General features: G+C 58.7%; 1 protein-coding gene across 1 annotated transcript; it reads right to left on the bottom strand.

Annotated features, from left to right (window-relative positions):
- Positions 1-3,426: 3,426 nt before the first annotated feature.
- On the bottom strand, positions 3,427-22,260 carry SLC17A9 (solute carrier family 17 member 9). The gene is made up of 13 exons (XM_064276336.1): positions 22,129-22,260; positions 16,255-16,452; positions 15,717-15,856; positions 12,520-12,619; positions 11,492-11,622; positions 10,316-10,412; positions 9,857-9,953; positions 8,883-8,970; positions 7,884-7,918; positions 6,171-6,286; positions 5,512-5,567; positions 5,368-5,397; positions 3,427-4,735 (listed from the first exon to the last, which is right to left on the bottom strand). Exons 1-13 carry the CDS (start codon positions 22,185-22,187, stop codon positions 4,572-4,574), a joined length of 1,311 nt encoding a protein of 436 aa, XP_064132406.1. The 5' UTR covers positions 22,188-22,260; the 3' UTR covers positions 3,427-4,571.
- Between the last annotated feature and the right edge of the window lie 322 nt (positions 22,261-22,582).

The following is a 22,582-nucleotide window of genomic DNA, read 5'->3' as shown; positions in this document are numbered from 1 at the left end:
AGGGTTAGAAACTGGCAAAACGGTCACGAAAGGAGAGACTGGACTCATTAGGGGGAGAGAAAGTGGGAGTATGGAGTAAGGTGTATATAAGCTTATATGTGACAGACTGACTTGATTTGTAAACGTTCACTTAAAGCTCAATAAAAAGTTATTAAAAAAAAAAAAAAAAAGCTTCCCAGCGCGCTCCCCCGCTGAGGGGCCCCTTGCTGGGGCAAGTCCCTGAATCAACTACTGTGTGAATATTCATGCCGAGACTCACGCTTCTCCATTACACAAAGTAAAGTCAATGTGTGTTTCCAACATGTGGCCTCCTCCTTCCTGCCCCTCTGGGCGGAGATAAGCCCACAGGTGAAGGGGCTGGACAGGCCTTTCCTGCCGGAGTGTAGTCCCCAGAGGCACCCCAACTAGGGGCACCGCCGAGCATTGTGTCCGTCCTAGGGCGGCCCCTGGAGACCCACCTGGCTGTGGGGATGACCCACCAAGAAGACTAAGGCACAGAGGCCCTGAGGCAGACAGGCAGGGACCCCCAAGGTGTTAGTGTTCAGCTGAAAGACTGAAGGACAGGGGGAAGCAGCCCTAAGGGATGGAGGTGCCTTTAACACACTAAAACGAATGCTAAGTAGCTGTTAAAGAGCCTACTTTAAAAGGACAGAGAAGTATCCAGATGACTAGGAGGGGCTGTGGGGTCTGGTGGTTGGAGGGGGAGCAGGGCCGGGCCCACCGGGGATGGAGGGATATGGCAGCAGGGATAGCAGGCAGGACTCCAGGGCAGATGGTGTGTGCTCAGGGGAACATGCCAGGGGAATGGCCGAAGGCACCTTTTCAGGGGAGACTTGTCATTCTCTCTACATTTTCCCCTATTTTCCAGCGTTTCAAAAATGAATGTGATAACAGCAATTATGTAAAACCTAACTCTGCAAAGCCTGCAGCAACCCAGCCTTCTTCTCCCCTCTCCTCTCTCTTTCCCTCCTCCCCCCTCCTCCCCTCCCTGCCTATACACTTTGGCTCCATCAAGTCAGCTGTTTGTTGAACCGCCTCCTTTGGGGTTTCCCCTCTCACTGTCCCTGGGAAACCGTACAGGCCTCTGTGCCCCCTGGGGTCTCTCGTCCTGCTGTCTGGGCCCAGCCCCAAGACCAGCTCCTCCTCCTCCTCCTCCCCTTCTTTCTCCTCTTCCTCCTTCTCACTATGGTGACTCAGCCCAGGAAACAGGGGTTGGAGAAGGGGTTCCTGTGGCCAAGAGCCCCAAAATTGGAATGGGCCCGAGGTGCCGCCCACACACATGCACACACATGCACAGCTCCTGAGAGGTCCCCTCGCCCGTACTGGCACCCCTCCACGCAGATGTCCCCCTTACACCCACCCTACACCCTGCCAGGAGCTGCGGTGACTTTCCTCTCCCCTGGCCAGTGCCCTTGCTGTCCCTACTCCCTGAACGTCCTTCCAAGGTGATCTAGAAGCGTGTGAATGCTCTTTCAGTGTGGACACTGAAAGGGCTTTGCCACACGGGAGGGAGGCAAGGTCGAGATCCAGACAAGGAACAGGCAGCCAGGTGGCCTCACGCCCGTCTCCAGGAAGTAGACACAGCCCTGTCTTACAGTGCCCTCTGTAGGTCAGTAGGGGAGAAACAATGGCCTCGTCCTCCTGCGATGCCCCTCCACCCCCATGTGGGCAAGAACACGTGCACACACACACACAGGCTTACGTATTCATGCACACACACTCGCACACTGCTTCTCGTACACATTCTCACACTCATACATACACACTGTCATGCATACACACACCCACCGTTCCTCCTATGTGGCACACACACACGTAAACACACTCACATACACAAACTCACACACTAATATGCACACCTTCTCACACCCACACCATATACTCACATGCGCACAATTGCCAACCCTTGCACACACACACGTTCACACATTCTCTATCACACACATGGCTTCAGCCCACCACACCCTCTTCTTTTGGAAAGTAAACAGGCTGCTTGAGGTGGGTGTGGGCCCCTTAGCCAACTTCCAGAGCCAGAACCCAGTCAAGCAGGGGCGGGTCAGGAGCTATAGCTGAACAGTGCGGGAGACAGCAAAAGAGTGAACCAGTGAGTGAGAGAATGAATGAGTGAGTGAGTGAGTAAGAAAGTGAGTGAGTGAGAGTGAGTGAGTGATGAATAAGTGAGGGAGTGAGTGATGAATAAGTGAGGAAGTGAGTGATGAATAAGTGAGTGAGTGAGTGAGAGAGTGAGTGATGAATAAATGATTGAGAGTGAGTGACTGAGCAAGACAGTGAGAGCAAGTGACGCTTAAGTAAGAGAGTGAGCAAGTGAGGGAGTGAGTGAGCAAATGAGAGTGAGTGTGAGTGAGTGATGAATAAGTGAGGGAGTGAGTGAGTGATGAATAAGTGAGGGAGTGAGTGAGGGAGTGAGTGATGAATAAGTGAGTGAGAGAGTAATGAACAAATGATTGAGAGTGAGTGACTGAGCGAGACAGTGAGAGCAAGTGACAAGTAAGAGAGTGAGTGAGTGAATGAGTGAGTGTGAGTGAGAGATGAATAAGGGAGCAAATGAGTGAATGAGTAAGACAGTGAGCAAGTGAGTGAGTGATGAATAAGAGAGGAAGCAAGTGAGTGACTGAGTGAGAAAGTGAGAGTGAGAGCGTGAGTGAATGAGAGCAAGTGCATGAGAGACTGAGTGGGTGAGTTAGTGAGTGAATGAGTTAGTAAGGGAGTGAGTGAAACAGAGTGAACAAGTGTTTGAATGAGTGAGTGGGTGAGCAGACCCTCTCCCAGCTCTTGCTGGACTGGGGCCATTCCCTCATGGTGACCTTGTTTTATCCCTGGTCAGGTCAAGCAGGGGCAGAGAACCTGTATGATGGTGCACGGACAGTGTGGAGTTGCCTGTGTAAACCAGGTAAGGGACGTTCCTCTCAGTCTGGCTGTGCCTAGTAAGGGCTCACTACTCACCAATCTCCACCCGCGAGCCACCCCCTTCTGCCCCCAGGACCCTTACACACTCTCCCCCTCTCCCCCACGCCACACAAGCCACCCCAGCCCCAGCATGGGCCTGTCCCAGAAAGCTCAACTCTGACAGTGACCTCCCAGACATCCCACATGGACCCCTGTCTGCTGTACATTCAGCCTCCATTCAGCTATGACATAGAACAGTGACAAGATGTGGACCCCAGGAAGCCTGTGAACACAGCTTTGCCATGACTGAGCGGGTTACCCCGCTCCAGGCCCCTACTGTGGTAGGAAGGACCCGCCCACCTCAGGTGGCCTGCAGAGCCCCTGCCACACCCCCATCTTGGGGGCTCAAAGCAGTGGAGACCCCAGTAGACCGTGGGCTCCCATGGAAAGGGGTGGCTCCTCTTTCACTTTATAGTTGGCCGTGGGTTAAAAAACAAAGATGTTTCTAAAGGCTTTCATTTAAATAGTTTTTTTAATAGTCAACATTTAAATAAGGCTTTGCGGACTTTTATAGGTTCTTTACAAACTCATCTTACAAAGTCCACCACTTGCTCATTCATGATCTGGCCTGCTCCTCGGGTTATAGTAACAGGGGTCGATCTGGGGGGCCCCACCCACCATTGGGTCCAGCAGAGGGTAGGGGCAGCGGTCAGGTCTGGCAGGGCTGCCGAGGACGTCCAGACACCCGCCCACTGGACAGCGGGCAAAGCAGTATCCCCATACAGCGTGCCCCCGAGAGTGCACATCTTGGGGTGTCTGGGAGCCCTGGGCTCATGACGGGGGTGGCGGGGAGGATGGGCCCACAGGTCCTGAAAGCGGCTTCTCTGAGGCCTTCGCTGCATTCTCAGAATGCATAGTCAGTACCAAGAACCCACACGGGTGGAGGCAGCCAGGGGTACCCAGAGATGGGCCGGGGCCCTTTCACTGGGGGGAGGGCAACCTGCTCCTGGAAGGAGCAGAAACACGAGGCCCCTCCACGGATGGGCCTTTGTCTAGGGCTGTGGGTCTCGGCCGGGGCAGTTTCCCTCACAGCTGAAGACATTTGTGGTTTTCAGGACTTGGAGTGGGGGCTACTGGCATCGAGTGGGCAGACATCAGGGATGCTGCTCAGCACCCCACAGTGCACAGGATGGTTCAAGCCAGAGAAGGATCCTCCTGTCAGCATGCCACCATGGGGAGAGTCTGGTCCAGGGGAACAGCAGAGTCGCCTGGGGTGCAGGGGCAGCCTCGCCTGGCCCGGTCCTTGAGGTAATAAGCATATGATCCAAGCAGCACTCATCTCCCAGGTGGGACCCCCTCCAACGAGGCTTGGTTCTATCTACTGAAACGGGGCCGTGTCTGCAGTGAAGCTGCCGCTGCTAGAGTGATTGCACCCCGAATCCCAACCTCGTGCAAGGGCAGGATTGCTCCATTGCTGGTGGGGAAACAGGCTCAGAGCGAGGCCAGGCCTGGTCCTGACCCAGTCCTGCTGGACTCGAGGCCCACACACCTGTGACCCACGCCTTCTTGCCTGCACCCCCGTGCTCCCGCATCCAGCATCCCCTTGTCCCGCACCACTGCACCCCTGTGCTCCCACATTGGCTTGCCCTGGGCAGTGGGAGGAACTAGAGGTCTTCATGGGCGGGGCTCAGGTCCACCCGCTGGGCCTTTCCAAACACCAGGAAAGTACAAAGCCCCAGGTTGCTGACGACAGCCACCAGGTTGAAGAGAGAGGTCCAGGAGCCTGTGGTCTCGATCAGGTAGCCTCCCAGGTACACGCCCACCACACCTGGACCCAAGAGAGGAAGAGGGCCATGTGGGCCAGTGGAACTCAGGGCATCCAACAGCCTCCTGGCTGCAGGCCACCCCAGAAAGGCCCCATGTGGGCTGTTCTGGGGAGTGCAGCTGGGTGGGGCCCAATGTAAAGCAGCCCCACGGTTCAGAGAGCAGAATTCCTGTGTCCGAGGGACCAGGACAAAGGCGGGTAGCCTCAGACTCAGAGGGTCTCGGGGGGTAGAAGCCCACACTGACCCAGGAATGGTCCCCCTGGTGGGGTCCCTGTGCCTGAGCCCCCACGAGCCCCTGCAAAGAGAAGCCAGGGTGCAGGGCACTGTGGGGCTGGGGCACTGGGACCCTGGCTGTGAGAATGTGATGGGTCAGCCTGGGTCCCTTCCCCACATCCCAGTCTGGGCCACATCCACCGTTGGTAGGCGCGAGCAAACCCTAGTGATCTCCTTTGTGCCCCTGATCTGACATCGTGGACCGCCATCTTAAGGGCACACCCCTCCCACCCCAGTCAGGCTGGATGAGCCAGAGGAGTGAAAGAATGCAATGGGGTGGGGTATAGCAGCGGGCACCCCACCTCTGGGCTCATCTTGGGTAAGCCTGACCCTGCGGGGGACAGGTGTGGAGCCCCCTTACCTGCCAAGGCCCCTGCTGTGTTGGCCACACCTGTGAAGGGGCAGAGAGCAGGAACAGGGGCTGGTCAGTCAAAGAAGGCTGCTGGGACCCTCCGTGCCACCTTCAGGGGTGTCCAGGGTGGGGCTGGGGGCTGGGTGTCCTCACCAAACAGAAAGCCGGCACATGATGGGGCCAGGTCCTGGATGTTTACAGAGATGCCACTGCAGAAAGATGGAGAGATGCGGAGCATGCCGCAGGCTGCTGCCCCCACCTTCACGGGCTGACCTTCAGCCTCGGACATGGCAGCCAAGAGGCCGGTGGTGGAAGGAGGGCTGGGCGTCTCAGGAAAGCACCCCACCCACTGCCTTACGTGGGGCCTTGGCTTCCTCATCTCCCCTAGAGGACTGCAGCAGGAGCTCCCCACCTCCACTGCCAGGAACACACAGACGGTGGGCAGCGGGGGAAGCATGGTAAACACCCTTTCACTGTTTAGTTCATGAGAAAAGGGACACCAACTGCAGATTCCCCAAACAGCTCCCCGCGGGGCTTCCGTGAAGTGCTGCAGAGCAGACCAGGCAGGGTATAGCAAGGTGCAAAGACTCAGAGGGCAGGACACCCCCTGGGGACCAAAGAGGCCACGTGGCACTGGAGTGCAGAGATTAGTACCTCCTCCCCCGATTCCCGCCCCTCCTGTGGTGAGCAAGTTCTCCCAAGCAGCTGGGCCCACCTTTCCCTCCTGGACTCACTCCCTTGTGGGAGCTGCTACTCACATCCCTGTCCCAGGCCAGGGAGGAGGAGGGAGGCCTAGGGCAGGGGGCCCTCACCTGTGGTTGAAGGTCTGGAGGCCAATGGCGGCTGATGCAAAGACCATGGACTTACAGAAGCTGGAGGTGTGACCCAGACACAGGGCAAAAACGCTGGACAGACCGAGGCCCATGGCCTGTGGGAGAGAGGGTGTGGAGACAGGGACACTCTCTGGCCACCCCACCCTGCCTCTCAGCTGTCTGGGCGCCTTGAACAAGGGCCTGTGTGTCCAGTGGTCTGACCACAGAGAGGGCTGGCCTTTGTCCTCCGTTCTGGGAGTGACCTAAACCCTTAGGATTTCCCGAGTGGTAGGAGTGTCTTTGTCACTTATGTTGGGCTCTTTGGACCCCATCTGATAGTTTATGCTAACGAGGGGATTGGGTTGGCCCCTCGAGCCATCAGCCTCACCTCCTGGGGAAGTGAGGGGCTGGAGACTGCACTCAACCACGTGGGCGATTAATCAGTCATGTCCACGTGGTGAAGCTCCAATTAAAATCTGGACACCGAGGCTTGGCGAGTTTCCTGGCTTGGCAATACTCTGTGTGTGTCACACATTGTGGCCAGGGGGAGGTGGCGTGGTCCAGGACCCCTCCTCATTTCATCTGGACCCCTCCTAGATCCCACCCAGCATGTCTCTTCCTTTGGCTGGTTTGTCTGTGTCCTGCTATAACAAATCTGTCATTGCAAGTGTGATGGTTCGTCTTGTGTCGCCATGGCTCGGCTGTGGTGCTCAGCTGCAGGTCAAACACTAGTCTAGATGTTTCTACGAAGTGGTTACATGTGATTAAGTCAGCTGGCCTTAAGTAAAGCAGACCACCCTCCATCAGCTGAAGGCCTTAAGTGCAAAAGAGAGACTTCCTGAGGAAGGATTCTGCCCAGGCTATAAAGAGACATCCTGACAGAATGCCTCTCTCCCCGACAGCCTGACCACTGACTGGCCTGGAACCCTAGACTGCTGGAATTCCTGGCCTCTTGCCTGACCTGCAGATTTTGGATTTGCCAGCCCCCACTATTATGTGAGCCAATACCTCAAAATAAATCTCTCTTTATATATGTGTGTGTGCATGTGTCCTGCTGGTCCTGGGACCCTGGTGGCGCAGTGCTAAGAGCTCAGCTGCTAACCAAAAGGTCAGCAGTTCAAATCTACCAGCTGCTCCATGGAAACCCTAGCGGGCAGTTCTACTCAGTCCTATGAGGTCTCTGTGAGTCAGAATCAACTCAATGGCAATGCGCTACTGGTCCTATTTCTCTAAGGGTTCTGATTACTGAGTATAGCGCTGTCCTGGCTTCTGTGAGTCATCCTAGCACATTATCCACCTGGGGACCCTGGAATTTGCAGCTAGTGTCTGAAGTGAAGGTGTCTTGTGGGGACGATGCCCCAGACTTTGCTGGTCAGATCCGACCCCTGTCCCTCCTGGGCAGAGTCCTCCTGGAAGGCATTGGGATGTGGTGCTCCACGAGGAAGCCCAGCCCCTGGTCAGAGCTAGGGGAGGCCACTGGACATGAGCTCAGGCCCAGAAAGGCGCACAGGGTCCATGTGGGGAGCCCAGAGAAGAGTCTCCAGTCAGCCAGACTGTCCCCAACACCAGCCCCACAGAGTCCTTCCGCTCAATGCTGAGCCAGCCGCCTCTGGGTCTTGGTGCTGGCCCCTCAGAGCGCCTTGGTCCTAGAAACTGCGGGATTTGGAGGCACAGTTCTCAGGTTCAGAAAGAAGCAGGTGAACAGTTTCCTACCTGCATGAACTTCCGCACCATGATAGTCCTGTAACCTAGGGGTGGGGTGAAGGAAGGGGCTCCCGTTAGCCTGTTACTGGCTGGCCCATGGACTGCACCTGGGGCATGGTCTGGCCAGCACAGCTGCAGGGAGGGAGGCCACACTCCGCCAAGCTTCAAAGCCGGGGTCGGGGATGACGGGGCCTCGGTGCTCAGAACAGGGGTGTCCTGTGCCTTGGCGAAAATGCATGCACGCACACGTGTATGTACGTGTGTGCATATGTGTCACGCACATCTATGCAGCATGCCACACGTGTGCCCTGGGAAATTCCTGAGGCTGCGATCCAAGCAGCAGGCATGGGAAGGCCACATGAACGGACACTCAACAGTCACACCGCAACCCACACTTTCTGTTTCTCCCGATTGTCTGGTTCTCTACGTGAGCACCTGTCGGTTCACGGTTAGGAGAAAGCACTCACCCACCCTGTGAGAGTGGGGTGTGAGCATGCATGTGGATCTGCACATCTGTGTTTGAGAGGACGTTGCTATTGTGGGGGAGAGGCTGGACCCCAGGGTGGGTGGTTGCGTTCAGGGACAGGATGCCCCCAACCTGGCCCCATCAGCAGTGTGGGTGACCTGACTGCTGACCCCCAGGGGTCTGTCCTCTGGGACAGCAGCACAGCCACAGCTGGGCTGGGGTCTTCTCACTGCTTGACAACCCCCTGCCCTTTAACAAACGGGGAAACTGAGGCTGGAGCAGCACTCCGAGGCAGGCACTGCCCCCTGCTATGTCCATGCCTGAGGCCTGGGCCGCCTCTGAAGGGAGGGGGTCCCACTCTGTCTCAGCGGGGGCCTCCGGGGGTGTGGACCTCTTCCCGGTGTTGTAGCTGCATTCCTAGGAGGGAGCCACCCTGGGCACCGAAAGGAGGCAAACCAAGGGCTTGGCTCATGGCCCAGCCTGTCCCCATTCCCCTGGCCCTGATTCCTCTCACTTCCCACCCCCTCTCCCTGGGGGCTCACCGTGACTGATGAGGTGATCCGAGAGAAACCCGCTGAACAGACTGGCAGGGATCGCCACCAGCCAGGGCACCACATTGAAGACCCAGCCCTGTGTGGAGGCAGCTCAGAAGGGTCAGTCAGGCCCAGCACCCTGGGAGAGGCCCCACGCCCAATGACACCCATGGCCACGGCTGCCTGTGTCTGCCCCCATCCATGCCTGCCCCCGCCCATGCCTGCCCCCCCCATGCCCACTGCCCTGGGAGAGGCCCCATGCCTGCTGACACCCATGGCCCCGGCTGCCTGTGCCTGCCCCCACTCATGCCTGCCCCCGCCCATACCTGCCCCTGCCCATGCCTGCCTCTACCCATGCCTGCTGCCCTGGGAGAGGCCCCATGCCTCCTGACACCCATAGCCACAGCTGCCTGGGCCTGCCCCTGCCCATGCCCGCTGCCCTGGGAGAGGCCCCATGCCTGCTGACACCCATGGCCACTGCTGCCTGTGCCCACCTCCACCCATGCCTGACCCCACCTATTCCTTCTGCCCTTGGAGAGGTCCCATGCCTGCTGACACCCACAGCCACAGCTGCCTATGTCTGCCCCTGCCCATGCCTGCCCCCACCCATGCCCACTGCCCTGGGGGAGGTCCCATGCCTGCTGACACCCATGGCCACTGCCATGCACACCTGCCAACACCTATGGCACTGCCGCCCACATCCACCACCCATGCCTGCCCCCAACCACGTCCCTTGCCTTGGGAGAGGCCCCATCCCACTCAACGAAGCCACAGCCACAATGGGAGCCATGCAGCGGCCCAAGAATCCCCAACCTGCTTAAGAACAGAGACATGCCCAAGGTGGATGAGGCATCTCCGGCCACGAGCCCGTGCAGGTGCCAACCACCACAGGGTCCCCATGCACTCCACACCAGGCCAGGCACCTCGAAACCTGTCTCCAGCCCCAGCCCAGCCTGTGTGCACCGTGGGGCCAGCAGACCCACCTTGGAGCTGGGGAAGGTCTCTCTGAAGAAGGTCGGCAGCCAGGAGAGCAGGATGAAGAAGGCGCAGGCCGAGGATAGCTGAGAGAGGATGGCCGCCCTGGGGCAGCCAGGCAGCAGATTAGGGCTGGAGGCTCAGCCACAGCAATCCGCCATGGCTGGGATAAGATGGCCGCCCTGGGGCAGGTGGGCGGTGACTCAGGGCCAGGGACCAGTGGGCTTAGGCACTGTGCCCCCTACCCACAACCAGGGTGGCCATGCCAGGAGGTGGGCCAGACCCTCTGTGAGTTGGCCTGGCCATGGGCATGGACCTCTCCCCCCTCCTCCAGCAAGGTGTGGCCCAGTCAGAGAACAGTGCATGCCAGCTCTGGTCAGTCAGCACTGGGGCCCACGCTGGCTCCACTGGGGCCAAATCCCCTGTGCTGCCCCTGCCCCAATGTGGGACTGGCTGGCCTGACTCACCAGACAGCAGGCTTCTGGAAGAGCTGTCTCCAGCGGGCTTTGGTGTGTCTGGACATGGGCGGGCCTTTTGCCAATGCACCCAGGGTCATCACAAGATCTAAGGACAAGTCATGTCAGAGTGGCATCCACTCTGGCCTGGGCAGCAGGCACTCTAGCAGACCAGGATGGAGCGGCCCAGGCCCTGCTGGCTCGCTGAGCCACACTCGCCCTCAATCTGCTCAGCCCCCTGGGCCCACCTCCTCCTGACCAAGCAGCCTCCACCCCGTGGGCAGACCAGGGGTGTCAGCTGTCAGAAGCGAGACCTAGCGAGCACCCCAGCATCCTTCCTGGACCCCGAAGGCCTATCTTGTAGTCCCTCAGTCCCCTGCTCAGCTGCCTCTGCCTGGAGGCTGCCCTCTTTCCTGCGCGGCTACTTTATCTCCAAAGGGAATATTCTGGACCGAATGTGGTGACTGTGAACAGGGCTCAGAGCTTGGCACTCAGGCATTTTTTTCTAAAGCTCTGGAGCTAGTCTGGGAAACCCCAGTGGCATAGTGGTTAAGTGCTACAGCTGCTAACCAAGAGGTTGGCAGTTCGAATCCACCAGGTGCTCTTTGGAAACTCTATGGGGCAGTTCTACTCTGTCCTGTGAGGTCGCTATGAATTGGAATCGACTTGACAGCAATGGGCCAATAGGGTAGCTAGTTTGGGAGCAGTGGTGGTCCAGGATGGAATCCTGGCCTTCCATGTGGGAGACCTGGGTTCGATTCCAAGCCAACGCACCTCGTACGCAGCCACTACCCACCCCTCTGTTAGTGGAGGCTTTGCGTGTTGCTGTGATGCTGAACGGGTTTCAGCAGGGCTTCCAGACTAAGACAGGCTAGCAAGAAAAACCTGGTGATCTATGCTAATAGAAACCCTATGGACCACAGTGGTCTGATCTGTAACTGATCATGGACATGGCTCAGGACCAGGCAGGGTTTTGTTCCATTGTTCATGTGGTCCCTATGAGAGCGGGCTCATCTGACAACAGCCAACAACAGCCCAGCTAGACTAGAGGATTCTTTCTGAAAGGTTACAGAGCCGGCAGCCCCAGGCCCTGCTCTTCCGATGCCCATTGGCCCCTACAGGGGAGGGTCAGCCAGGCCCTAGCCCTCCCAGGGCAGCCCGCCGCCCCGCCCACCCACCTGCTGTTACCTTTTTCGTTCAGCAGGTACCTGTACACGTAATACACCCACAGCAAGGTGAGCCCACCGGAGAAGTAGAAGACACTTGGCCAGCTGTACCGGTCCAGGAGCAGGGAGCCCACACCCCCGGTCACCAGCGTTCTGTAAGGACAGAGCCGTAGGCCACACCTCACTCAGGAGACGCCCTGGAGTCCCCAGCCTGGGGCCCAAGGGCAGCTGCTGGAAGCCCCCGTCTTGCAGATTTGAGGAGGATTTCAGGCATTCGACAAATGACCTTCCCAGGCACAGCCCCTACGGGTGTGCTTGGGCAGGGCCACGTGGGGTGGGCATATTCAGGGGTCTCTTGGCACCCCTCTGTGCCCCTGCCTGGGGGGGCTAACTGCAGGAGGCCCGGTGAAACCCCAACTTCCCGTCAACAGGTGTCTTTTTAATGCAGGTACGTCCTGTTGTTCACCTGGAATTCACATTTAACCTGCATTATTATTATTGGCTAAATCTGGCCACCCCTGCCTGTCCAGGCTGCTCCAGCCACACTCCATGCCCCTATGCCCCCCTGAGCTCTCTCCTCCCTGACCTCACAAGGGTCCTGAGCTCTGGGCATGGGGGTGGGGCATAAGGTATCCATCAGCCTGAGCATGTGTCCACACTGTGAAGTCGCCAAGGGGTGGGTGGACATGCTACCCCACCCCGAGCAAGGCCTCAAACAGAGACATGCCCACATCACGGAGGCCCAGAGCTGTCTGAGGGGTGGGTGCTGGGAAGCGGGCAGAGGAGAGTGGCTTCTCTGTGGTAGATAGTCAGCCCGCCAGCTCTCAGCCTGCAGCCCCTCATCTCATCCACCAGCACAGGGGAGCGGAATGAAGGGTCCGCTCCCCCAACCCAAGCATCCAAACTCCCCGTGTCACTGCCAACCGATCCCCAAGGCCGGACATGTGTAAAAAAATGCCACTCTTAGCCCAGGGCAGCAGCAGTGCTTAGGGCCAGCACCTTGGAGGGTGGAACCTCCCCTTGCCCATCCCGCCTGGTGGTCCTACTCACCCAACCTGGGAGCCAGTGCCCACGGTGCTATAGGTGAAGGCCCGCTCGCTGTCCCGCACCTTCTGCGACAGCAGGCTGGTCAGGGCTGGGAAGTAGACACCTGCAACAGTAGGTACAGAGGCCATGGCCGGGAGCGGTCACTCGGGGCTCTGGAGAGGACCTCATGGGTCCCCACCCAGTGATGATGACGAGAAGGTAGACAGCTTGAATTTGGACAGTGAATTCGGGCGCCACCAGGCTAAGGAACCGGGTTCACATCCTATGACCAGAAGGCTGCAGGGGCTTTACCACCAATGCCCGCTTCCAGCTGTGCTCCACGGAGCCCTTGCACTGACGTGCGTGCTCACACACACGTACACACACGTGTATATGCACATACATATAACACGTGTGTATGCACACATATAACACGTGCACATACACACACACTCCTACCGCCGCCATCACACCCACTTCCAAGTGTGCTTCACAGAACCCTTGCACAGGTGCACACATTCACTGATGTAACACATGTACATGCACACACATACATACACACACACACAAACACTCCTGCCACACATACAGGCTCCCTGCTGTGCTTCGTGTACATGTGCTCACACATGGGGACACGTAGCTGCATGCACATACATACACACGTGCACACAGAGATACACGGGGCAGCTCTGTCTTTACATGTTGTAGGTATTGAGCTTCCTCCCGGGATTTTGTTTGGAAAAAGGGTTCTGCAGCAACTTTAAAAACTTTGAAAACCACAGTCCATGTCTCCTCTGTTCAAGAGGGAAGAAGAAATCCCTGGGCTGGGAGAGGCTCTGTGAGGGGTTCACCTGGGCCTGCAGCTTCCTCGGGCTACTGGCAATGCAGCCTCGTCCAGTGTGATCCAAGGGCTGCTGTCCCCAGCTGTCAGTTCTACGCCTTACCTTATCACTGACCATCTTAGCACACTTGGGGGGTGTTTGCCTGGTTAACTCCCGGGCGTTTTTATCACAAACTATTTACTGATATGGTTATGTCCCTGTTCAGGCTAACCTTGCTGCCCCGGAGCCTGAGACAACCAGCGTCAGGGGCACGAGAAGGAGATAGTGAGACAGTAAGAAACCTCTCTTGGAATGAGGTGCAGACAAGCAGAGGCCCTCGGGCACCTGCTGAGGAGAGAGCACAGGGGTGGCCAACGTAAAGGGCACAGTCAATATTGACCATGGGTGTCTACGCAGCAACAGAGCAGGGCCGAAGGGAGTGGATGGGAGCGGAAACCCCAAACGCTGACAGTGGGAGCTCAGAGAGCTGGTGATGGGAGTTGCACCACTTCCTCCTTTCTGATTATGTGTGTTTCTACTTTTCTACAGTCACGCTAGGTGTCTTTCATAATAAACAAACAATAGAAGTGTCGACTGTCTGCTTTTAACACAGCCACACAAAGCTCCTTTGTTGCTGTCTGCCTCTCCACCCAGAGGTAGGCTGCTGGGGGGAAGAAGGTGAGCTTTTGTGTATTTGTTTATTTTTTGCTCCAGCATTTGTGCTTTTAAAGTGTGTGGGCAGTGCTTTTGCAAAGAAGCCTGAGCAAGTACGTTTTGTAGATTTTTAAACACCTGCATTGAGTTCTGCATGCTGATTGTGGTGGTGGCTAGACAAACTCGCACACGTGATAGAAATGCCTAGAGCTGTGCACACACACTCACACTCAGCTGTACACAGGATATACACTCTTACACACATGACACACTCACATGCACGCACTCTCACACATACACACATTTGCACACATGCTCATACACTCACTACATACATATAGTCACACTCACAAGCTCACACTCATACATGCATGTACAGCTGGCAGAATCCGAATTGGCCTGTGGGGGGCACCAGAGTCAGTTCCTGGATTCAGGCCACATCGTGGTCTGTGTGGTGACCACAGGGATGGACCTCTCCACAGCTTCCTGTGAACCTAGTTGTCGCAAAGCAGAGGGTGAAATAAAGCTGCAGCTCCTCCAGTTCTGTGCGTCTGAGGTCTGAAGGGTACCCTCTCAGCGAGCATAGGGAGCGGTGAGCGCCCCCACTTGCCTGGAGGGAGCCTGAGCAGGGGGTGTCAAGGACAAGGAGCGCCCAGGGGCAATCCAAATTGCCTCCCCCCATTTCAAGGTCAACAGACGTGGATAGCAGGAATTCAGCAGAAACACCTTCCCCCTCTTGTCCGACTGCCTCAGTCAGGCACCTTTCGTATTTGTGGCACCTTGGAATGTCATTCTGTGCCTAATCTCGCACTCCCTGGACTTGTGCCCAGGGGCAAGCGCCCCCCTCTGCCCCCCTCACTACACCTCTGAGCCTGAGCCCAAGGGGCTGAAACAGAGGGGACCCCGCCTACCCCTGGGGCCAGGCCCCTGCCCATGGGCTATGCTCCTACTCACCCAGAGTGGCCATGCTCACACGACTGGCTACATGTGGGCCCAGCAGTCCTGGTGCTGCTGGACACGACACCCTTAACCACAAGTGTGGCCTCTCTCTGGAGACACAGAGGTTCAGGGGTGACACTGTCAAGGTCGGAAACTCAGTGAGCTAGGAGGGGAGAAGCGGGGGGAAGAGGCCTGGGAGGAGGCCGCCGGACTGCCGGACGTTCAGAAGACAGAGGCCTGGGCTCCAGCTAGCAGGGAGTCCCCAGCCCCTGACAATCATGCAACTCCATGTCATGGGGATGGAGGGATCCTCAGTGTTTGACCAACACGGAAGTGTGAAAATCGGAATCTGAAGTGGGTCCTGTTGGCTGGAATCTGTCATTTGCAGGGCTAACATGTTTGATGACAAAGCTGGGAGCCGGCGGGGCATTCGCTGCATGTGCTTCACTGGTCCTCACTGTGTTGTTCCTGAGAGGGTCTGAGAGTGCCCAGCCACACGTACGAGCATGCACGTGCAAACGTGGACAACAGGCACACAGGTGAACACAATACATGACATGCACGCACACACACAACACACGCACATGCAAACACGTACACACATGTGAGCACAACACACTTGCACACACAAGGAACATACATGAACGTAACACAATGCACACGTGCACACACATGCACATATGAACACTCGGATGAAACACACATGCATGCGCACACATATTCACACATGCACACACACTCCCCTGCTCTATCAGCTCTGGCACCAGAGAGCCCAAGGCAGCAGTGTTGGGCTGGCCACGTCCTCACCTTGGAGCAGACCCGTGAGGATGCGTGAGCAGGTCATGAAGGCCAGGTGGGCACTGCCGAAGTGGGCAAGCAGGGGTGTGGCAGCTGTGATGAAGCCCCAGGCGGAGGCAGACAGCAGGATGACCTTCTCACCTCCGATCCTGGGGAGAGGCAAGCGGAGCAGGTGAGAGGTGAAGCGGGGGCCATGGGGGGTGGCGTGGGGTGTGGGGAGCCAGGAGGGGGAGGGGGACAGTGGGAAGTGGGGCCTGTCTATCCATCCGTCTCTGCATGTCCACTCTGCCACAGAGCCACTTGGCTAGGACACTGGGTGCTCCCTAGGGCTGCCACGTGTGTAGACCCCTCGGTCCCTCCCCAGCTGGCCACTTCCTCCTGACCATATGGGCCCTTTCCTTCCCCTCACTTCTTCCTCTGGTGGGGGCCTCTCCCCAAATTTAGTCACCAATGGCCCTTCCCTAAAGGCCACCTCCTACTCCCAGCCAGCCCATCCTCTCCCTGCCTGGTGGGTGTGGGGGAGGAGAGGGATGGGGCAAGGCGTTACCGGTCCCCGAGGTGGCCGCCCACCACCTGCGTCAGGCAGTAGCCCCAGAAGAAGCTGCTCAGCACAACACCAGCCTCCTTCTTGCTCCAGCCGAAGTCCTGGCTCATGGACACGGCGCACACGGGCATGCTCACTCGGGCACAGTACAGCAGGCATGTGCCCAGCAGCAGTGTCCTCGTCCACGCCTGGCACTCGGGCCTGCGGGCACAGGGTGGCAGTCAGGGCTGGTCCCTTCTCCATCATTCCCTGAGCCTGCCCATGGTGCATGTGATGTGGCCACACTGTCAGGAGGAGAGCAAACGGGTGGCCTCCCTGGACACCAGTGGGGCAGCCTCCCAAACGCCCCAAGCACCTCTGGTGACTCCTAGCAGGTGAGGAGGCGCAGACACTGCGGATACTGCCTCCTCACAGCAGAGGCAGCCCAGCCCAGCGGTCGTCCTTAGGGCAGCCTGCAGACAGTGGACACTGCTCACTGCCAGAATCGGTCGGGGCCAAAGCTGCAGACTGAGGGCATCTGATACTCACATTCTCCAGCACTCCGACCAAGGGTCCAGGTGGGCTGACAGTGTAACCCATGAGGGCAGCCTGCTGGGCAAGTGGGCCCAGAGACCAGAGGAGGCAGGGCGAAGGCAGGTGGAATGTTCCCTCAGAGCCCACCCAAGGCCCCCATGAGAGCCGGCCCAGCAGAGGGCCTGGAAGGTGGAGCTGGAAGGTCACTTCCACGGGCTCTGCTGGTCCTTCAGGAACCCAGGCAGGCATGGGAGAGTGGGGGACCTGGTGAGGGGCTCCAGGGCTGTACACTGAACTCAGAATCTCTGTAAGGGGAAGCTGTTTCACAATCAATGAGACACGGGAGACATCCTTCATTGCTGAACAGTGGTAATGGGAAGGCCCTTTAGCTAAGTTGTCAGTGGCGCTGGGTTCAAATCCCTCTGCACCTGGGGGTGACCTGGGGAGGGTCCCCACAAGGCCTCCTCCAGCCTCAGGTGGCTGGGGGGGGTCCAGGCAGTGGGGTGCAGCCGCGGTCCACAGGAGGGTGGGGGGGAGGAAGAGGAGGGAGAGAGGGGGATGGAAGGAAGAGGTAAGAATGCGAGAGGAGGGGACAGAAGAGAGACAGGGAGGGGGCGCCCCACCCCCAGACCAAGAGCTCAAGCCTCTGACGACCTCATGCCCACTGCCACCCACCGTGGCTGGTGATTGACCCAGAGTTCGTGAAAGCACTGCAGAGAACGTGCTGGCTGTGCAGGACTCGGGTTCCATAGCGTTGCTCAGGGCTGTTCTCACTCTGGGACAACTGCAGGTCCCCGAGGCTTCCTGGGGCCACCTGGTGTGACATGTGGTAGGTCCCTAGTCCTCTCTGGACCTCTGTTTCCTCCTCTGAGAGTTGGCTCATCCCACAGTGCCCTCTAAGGGCCAGGTTAGTCTGCGAGCGCCTGGAGGACAGTGCCCGTGACCCCATGCCAGGCAGGTAACAAGGAGCCATTGTGACTGGCTTGGAGGGAGGCCTGGCAACAGGGCACTGTCCACCTCCTCTGGCCAGCATGCCCACCCAGGCCCGTGCCCACTTTGCAAACCAAAGCTGTACTTTTCCACAGCTGGGTGAGCCAGGCCCAGCCCCAGGCTCAGGCCTTCGAAGGCAATGTCCTGAGGGGGTTCTGTCCTCCCTGTGCACGGCCACACCACCAAGAAGGCCCCCAGGCTGCGCCCAATGCCCACACTGCACTCATTCCAGGGAATAGGCCCCCCTTCGGCACACAGGCCTTCTGCCCCCAAGCACTCCCTTCCAGAGGACTGGGGTCTGGAATCTCCCAGAGTGGGTGCTCCTCCAAAGAACGTAACAGCCTAGAGGGTGAACCTTCAGGGAATTATCACATGGGTGAATGTTCTGGTTCCAAACAGCCTGCCTGATGTCCCCCACACTTGTTAGGCCAGGGCCCCCATTTGGGGGTTGGAATCACAGATGCCCAACTGCTGTCGGCTTCGGAGACTAAACCAGCTACTGTGGAGTCAACTCAGCTCACGGCAACCCCATGAGTGTCAGAGCAGAGCTACGCTCCACAGCATTTGCAAGGGAAAATTTTTCAGAAGTAAATCACCAGGCCTTTCTCTCAAGGTGCCTCTGGGTGAACTTGAACTTCCAACCTTTCAGTGAGCAGCCAAGTGTTTTATGCTCTGAAGCACGTGTCCGGGAGCTGAGAGACCCAGGACCCATTTTGGGCCCTGGCAGGACTTGGGGAAGCCCTTCCCTTCCCTGGGCCTGAATTCCCCCATCTGCAGTGACCAGGGTAGACCAGGCCAGGATTCACACTGGGTCTCTTAAACACTCAGGGGTGGAATAGGGATGGGGGAGGGCCCTTCTGTCGCCACCTCTGCCATGCATGGGAATATCAAGTGAGAGTCCAGTGGAAGAGGGTTCCGTGGGGAATAAAGGCCAGCCCCAAATTCTGCAATGCCAGGGGCCCAGCCTCCTGACCACGTTGCTGGGGCCAGGGGAAGGTGCTCCTCTTGTAAACATCCCAGTGACCCATCAGTGACTGTCAGGGAGGGCCCCGGCCACCATCCTACTGACGTCCTGGTTATTAAAATCTCAATGAAATGATTCGATGCCCAGAAAACGGGGGTCAGCAGCATGGTGGAGCTGTGGTCCATCCAGGCCTCATTTCTTGCTCCAGGAGGGCCAGCTCTGGCTGTACCCTGGAGGGCCGGTTCTGATTTGGACCCTGGGCAAAATTCCTGGAGGCAGCTCTCAGCCCCCTCCGGGCCTATGGCCCAAACGCTTGTTTTCTTTACAGAATCAAAGCCTCTGAGGCAGTTGTCGGGGCAGGGGGGGCAGGTTGCACTTTGGAGGCTAGCCAGCCCTCAGGGGCACTCAGGCAGCCAACAAGGCCCTCACTTCGCACCTGGACAGTGGTCAGGCAGGAAGGGGCCCAGGGCTGGCAAGACCTGGGGAGGCCAGGCCCCGCAGAAGGGACCCTCCCACGCAGGGAGTTCCCACTCCACACCTAGACAGCCGAGACCTGCAGTGAGAATCTGCAGCGGGGAGCGGAGAGAGGCTTCACTTGACCAGTCTTGAACTCTAGCAGTTAGCAGCACTCCAGGAACCAGGGTCTTCGCCCTCCCGCTCCAGTCTGGGTCTGTATCATGGGACCCCAGCCCAAACCTGAGAGAGAGGGCCGCCCTCTGGGGGCCTGAGGCAGCAGCGGCCTCTCCATAGGGTGGATGCCCCAGCTTCTCTCCAAGGCCATTGCTAGGACTTCCTCAGGCCTGTCCAGGATGCGGCTCCTGAGCAAACACGTCCCCTAAGGCCACCAGGGAAACGTAGCAGACACAGTTCGCACCATCCAGTCAAAACAGGTCCACCCAGCTCAGTGTCCACCCTGTGGGAAGCAGAGCTCAGCGTCTGGCAGGCCTGTCCTGGGAGGCCACGCAGGCCCGCCGTGACAGGCCCTCTGCCCTCAGGGTCTGTGCCCAGTGGCCCTGCCACAAACCTCTGGACACGGTGTTTGCACAGATTTGCTTTTTAACTGGCTGATTGCAGAAAGGTAGTGACAGGGTGTGGGACCAAGATTTCAAATGTCCCACAAAACTCCAAAGTCCAAATGTGTCCTCAGCCCTTTAGTGACCCAGTTCCTTTCACCTTTGAATTTTTTGTTGATACCATGCGTTTTCGTTAATGGAAGTGTGCTGAATCACTGAGCGTGTCTAAATTTTTGGAAGGTTGTATGGATTTTTTTTTTTCTTACCCCCTCCTACAAGCCTACCCTTAGTGTCCTTTGGTACATCTGATGTACTATTAATTCTGCCCCATAGCCCCCACCGGGCTCTACACATACACAACAAATAAAAATTTGTTTTTTGTATTTTTGTACCAAAAATTCAGACACTTCACAGAGTGCCCTGCAGAAACGGTAACTGCTAGCGTATGCCCGTTCCTTTGGTTTCAGTCATAACGGCCCCCACGGCCTTGCGGCAGCACGTACATCAGCAGTACACCAGCTTCCCCAATAAACCTTCACAGGCTGAAAGTTCATGGTCACCATTTGCGCCACTGGGCACGAAAGGGTTAAGAGAAGCTGTGTTCCTTACACGGAAACGACAGTGTCAGCTGCGGTTCAGGTCTACCCCAGAGCAACCCAGCTCCCCCTCAGGCTTCCCTCCAAGCAGCCCTGGCTGGCCTGGCCCCGGCTGCTCTCTGGGTGAGAGGTGCAGTTAGAAGTAGCCAAGATGGACCCTCCCTCCAGCCTGTTGGAATGGAACTGGGGCCACTTTTCTGACCAGGAGGGGCCTCCTCAGAGGCTACAGGTCAAGAGGCTCCCATGCAATTGTCATCATCACCCACACACAGGTGGTGGAAGGCTTTCCCCACCCCCTCAGCCGAGCCCCATCTACTCGGGACCCCAGCAGGGCTGGGAGACCTGGGGGCCCTTCTCCAAGTCTAGGTTGTGCCTCTTTCAGAAACACCTCGGGAAAGGAGTGAACAAAGCAGCAAAGTTTATGGATCGTTCTGCAGGCCCTAGGGCAGCCCCCTGGGCAGCTTCCGGTGAGCAAGGAGCCAGACTGACCTGCTGGGTGAACACAGGCCAGGCAGACCCACCTGGTGAGCTGCAGGGTGGGGGAGGAAGTGAGCGGAGGGGCCGGTGCCCCCCCATCAGGGTGCTCCAGGGCAGCCACTTCCCTCTAATTGGCACCTTGTGGGGAGGCTCATGAGGCTGGGATTTCAGATACCATTTCTGGGTCCCTGCAGGGTGCACCATGCTGCTCTTCCTATGGGCTTTTTGGCCTTTGACTGCATCTCCCACCCGGACCTCTCCCCTCCTCCCCGCCAGCTTTGCCTCCAGGTGGCCCCAGCATCAGATGTCCTGTCACTTGTTGCCCTCCTAACGAGGCCCCACCTGCAGCCCCTCCCAGCAGCTGAGAGCCCTAGGCCCTGGCTGGGCCAGGAGAAGGCAGCTGGGAAAGGTGCAATTACCCTCCTTTTGCTGGGCAGAGGCTGAGGGCAGGATCCCTGGGCCGGTGGCAGACAGGCCAGGAGTCCCCGGGGGGCCTGATCTTAGGCTCAAGATCCGGCCTGGCCGAGGGCCTGTTCCCACAGGAGAGCAAGGATGAGCCATGGCGTGGGGGCTTTTCTGGGGCTGGGGACCTCTCTCAGGGTGCCCACCAGGCCCTCTCACTGGATGGTTCAGCAACGGGGCACCAGCATTGGCTTCCTGGTGTCTGAGTGTGTCTCACCCCCAGCTGTGAGCACAGTCCCTGACTTGATGCCCTCTTTTTTTTTTTTTTGGAGGGGGTGGCCGTGGGAACAGGGCTCTGACAGAAGGGTGTCCTGCCCTGGATGCGGTTGGAGGAGATGTCACTGTGAGTCCCCTGGGAGCCTCTGGGCACAAGCGGTGTGAGAGGCGGTGAGAAGGCCAGGCACCAGGGCCAACACCTCACCAGCCTCCACCATGACCCACGGGGGAGCTGCTGGTGACTGCCCTGGGAGGGAGTCACTGGTGGGCCCATACCCACGCCCAGGGGTGGACCTGCCTGGTGGTGTCAGGTCGGGGACACAAGGGGGTGTGTGCCTGTGCCTGCACCCTGCCTTGCCTCCCAGGGCAATGTCAGGCCTGGAGGATGCCCACCACCTCCAGGGTCCCTGCCTGGGGAGGGCTCAAAGGCTGTCAGGTCATGGAGGGGAGGCAGGGCCCACAGGCAGGGGTCCTGTCTCCTCCTCCCTCTCCCCTGGCAGGGCAGCCCCAGGCTGAGTGCAGGTGGCCCCACTGTGGGAGGTGGAGGGTCCCAGCAGCCACCCTTTCCTTTCCCCCTCTCCCTCCTGCCCCATAGCCGCTGAGCCTGCCCAGACCCCGCAACCCAACGCCCCGAGCCGCCGCCCACCTGGACCACAGGGCGTCCTGGGCCTCGTCCCTGCGGGCCTCGTCCGGGGCCGGCTGCATCGGCGGCGGGCGGGTACCGATCTGGCGACGGGGCTCAGCGAAGCCCACGCGGCAGCGCCCCCGCCCAGGGCCACGTGTCAGTCCCGCGGTGCTTCCGTCCGGCGCTCCCAGGACGTGTCGCCCCCGGACGGCCACCCGGCGAGGGCGGGGCGCGCCACCTCGGGTCCCCGCCCCGCCCGCGCCGCGGAAGTCTGGGGTCGGTCCCGCGCGCCCGCGGCCCTGGCCACACCTCCCGCGCTCCCCGGGGCCAGCCGGCGCAGCGCCCAGGGCGCCCACCCGCCCGACCCAGGAAGTGGCCTCAGGCGCCAGCCTCGGTGGGCGTAGCGCTTCCTCCTGCAGCCGCAGGGTGCGGAGCTTTGGGGCGGACGGCCGGGCCCGCGGAGGGAACCTTGGCC

Source organism: Loxodonta africana, chromosome 24 (genome assembly GCF_030014295.1).
Source record: "Loxodonta africana isolate mLoxAfr1 chromosome 24, mLoxAfr1.hap2, whole genome shotgun sequence".
NCBI classification, from domain to species: Eukaryota; Metazoa; Chordata; class Mammalia; order Proboscidea; family Elephantidae; genus Loxodonta; species Loxodonta africana.
The sequence above is the reverse complement of the archived record's forward strand: the minus strand, read 5'-3'. Positions and strand labels throughout refer to the sequence as shown.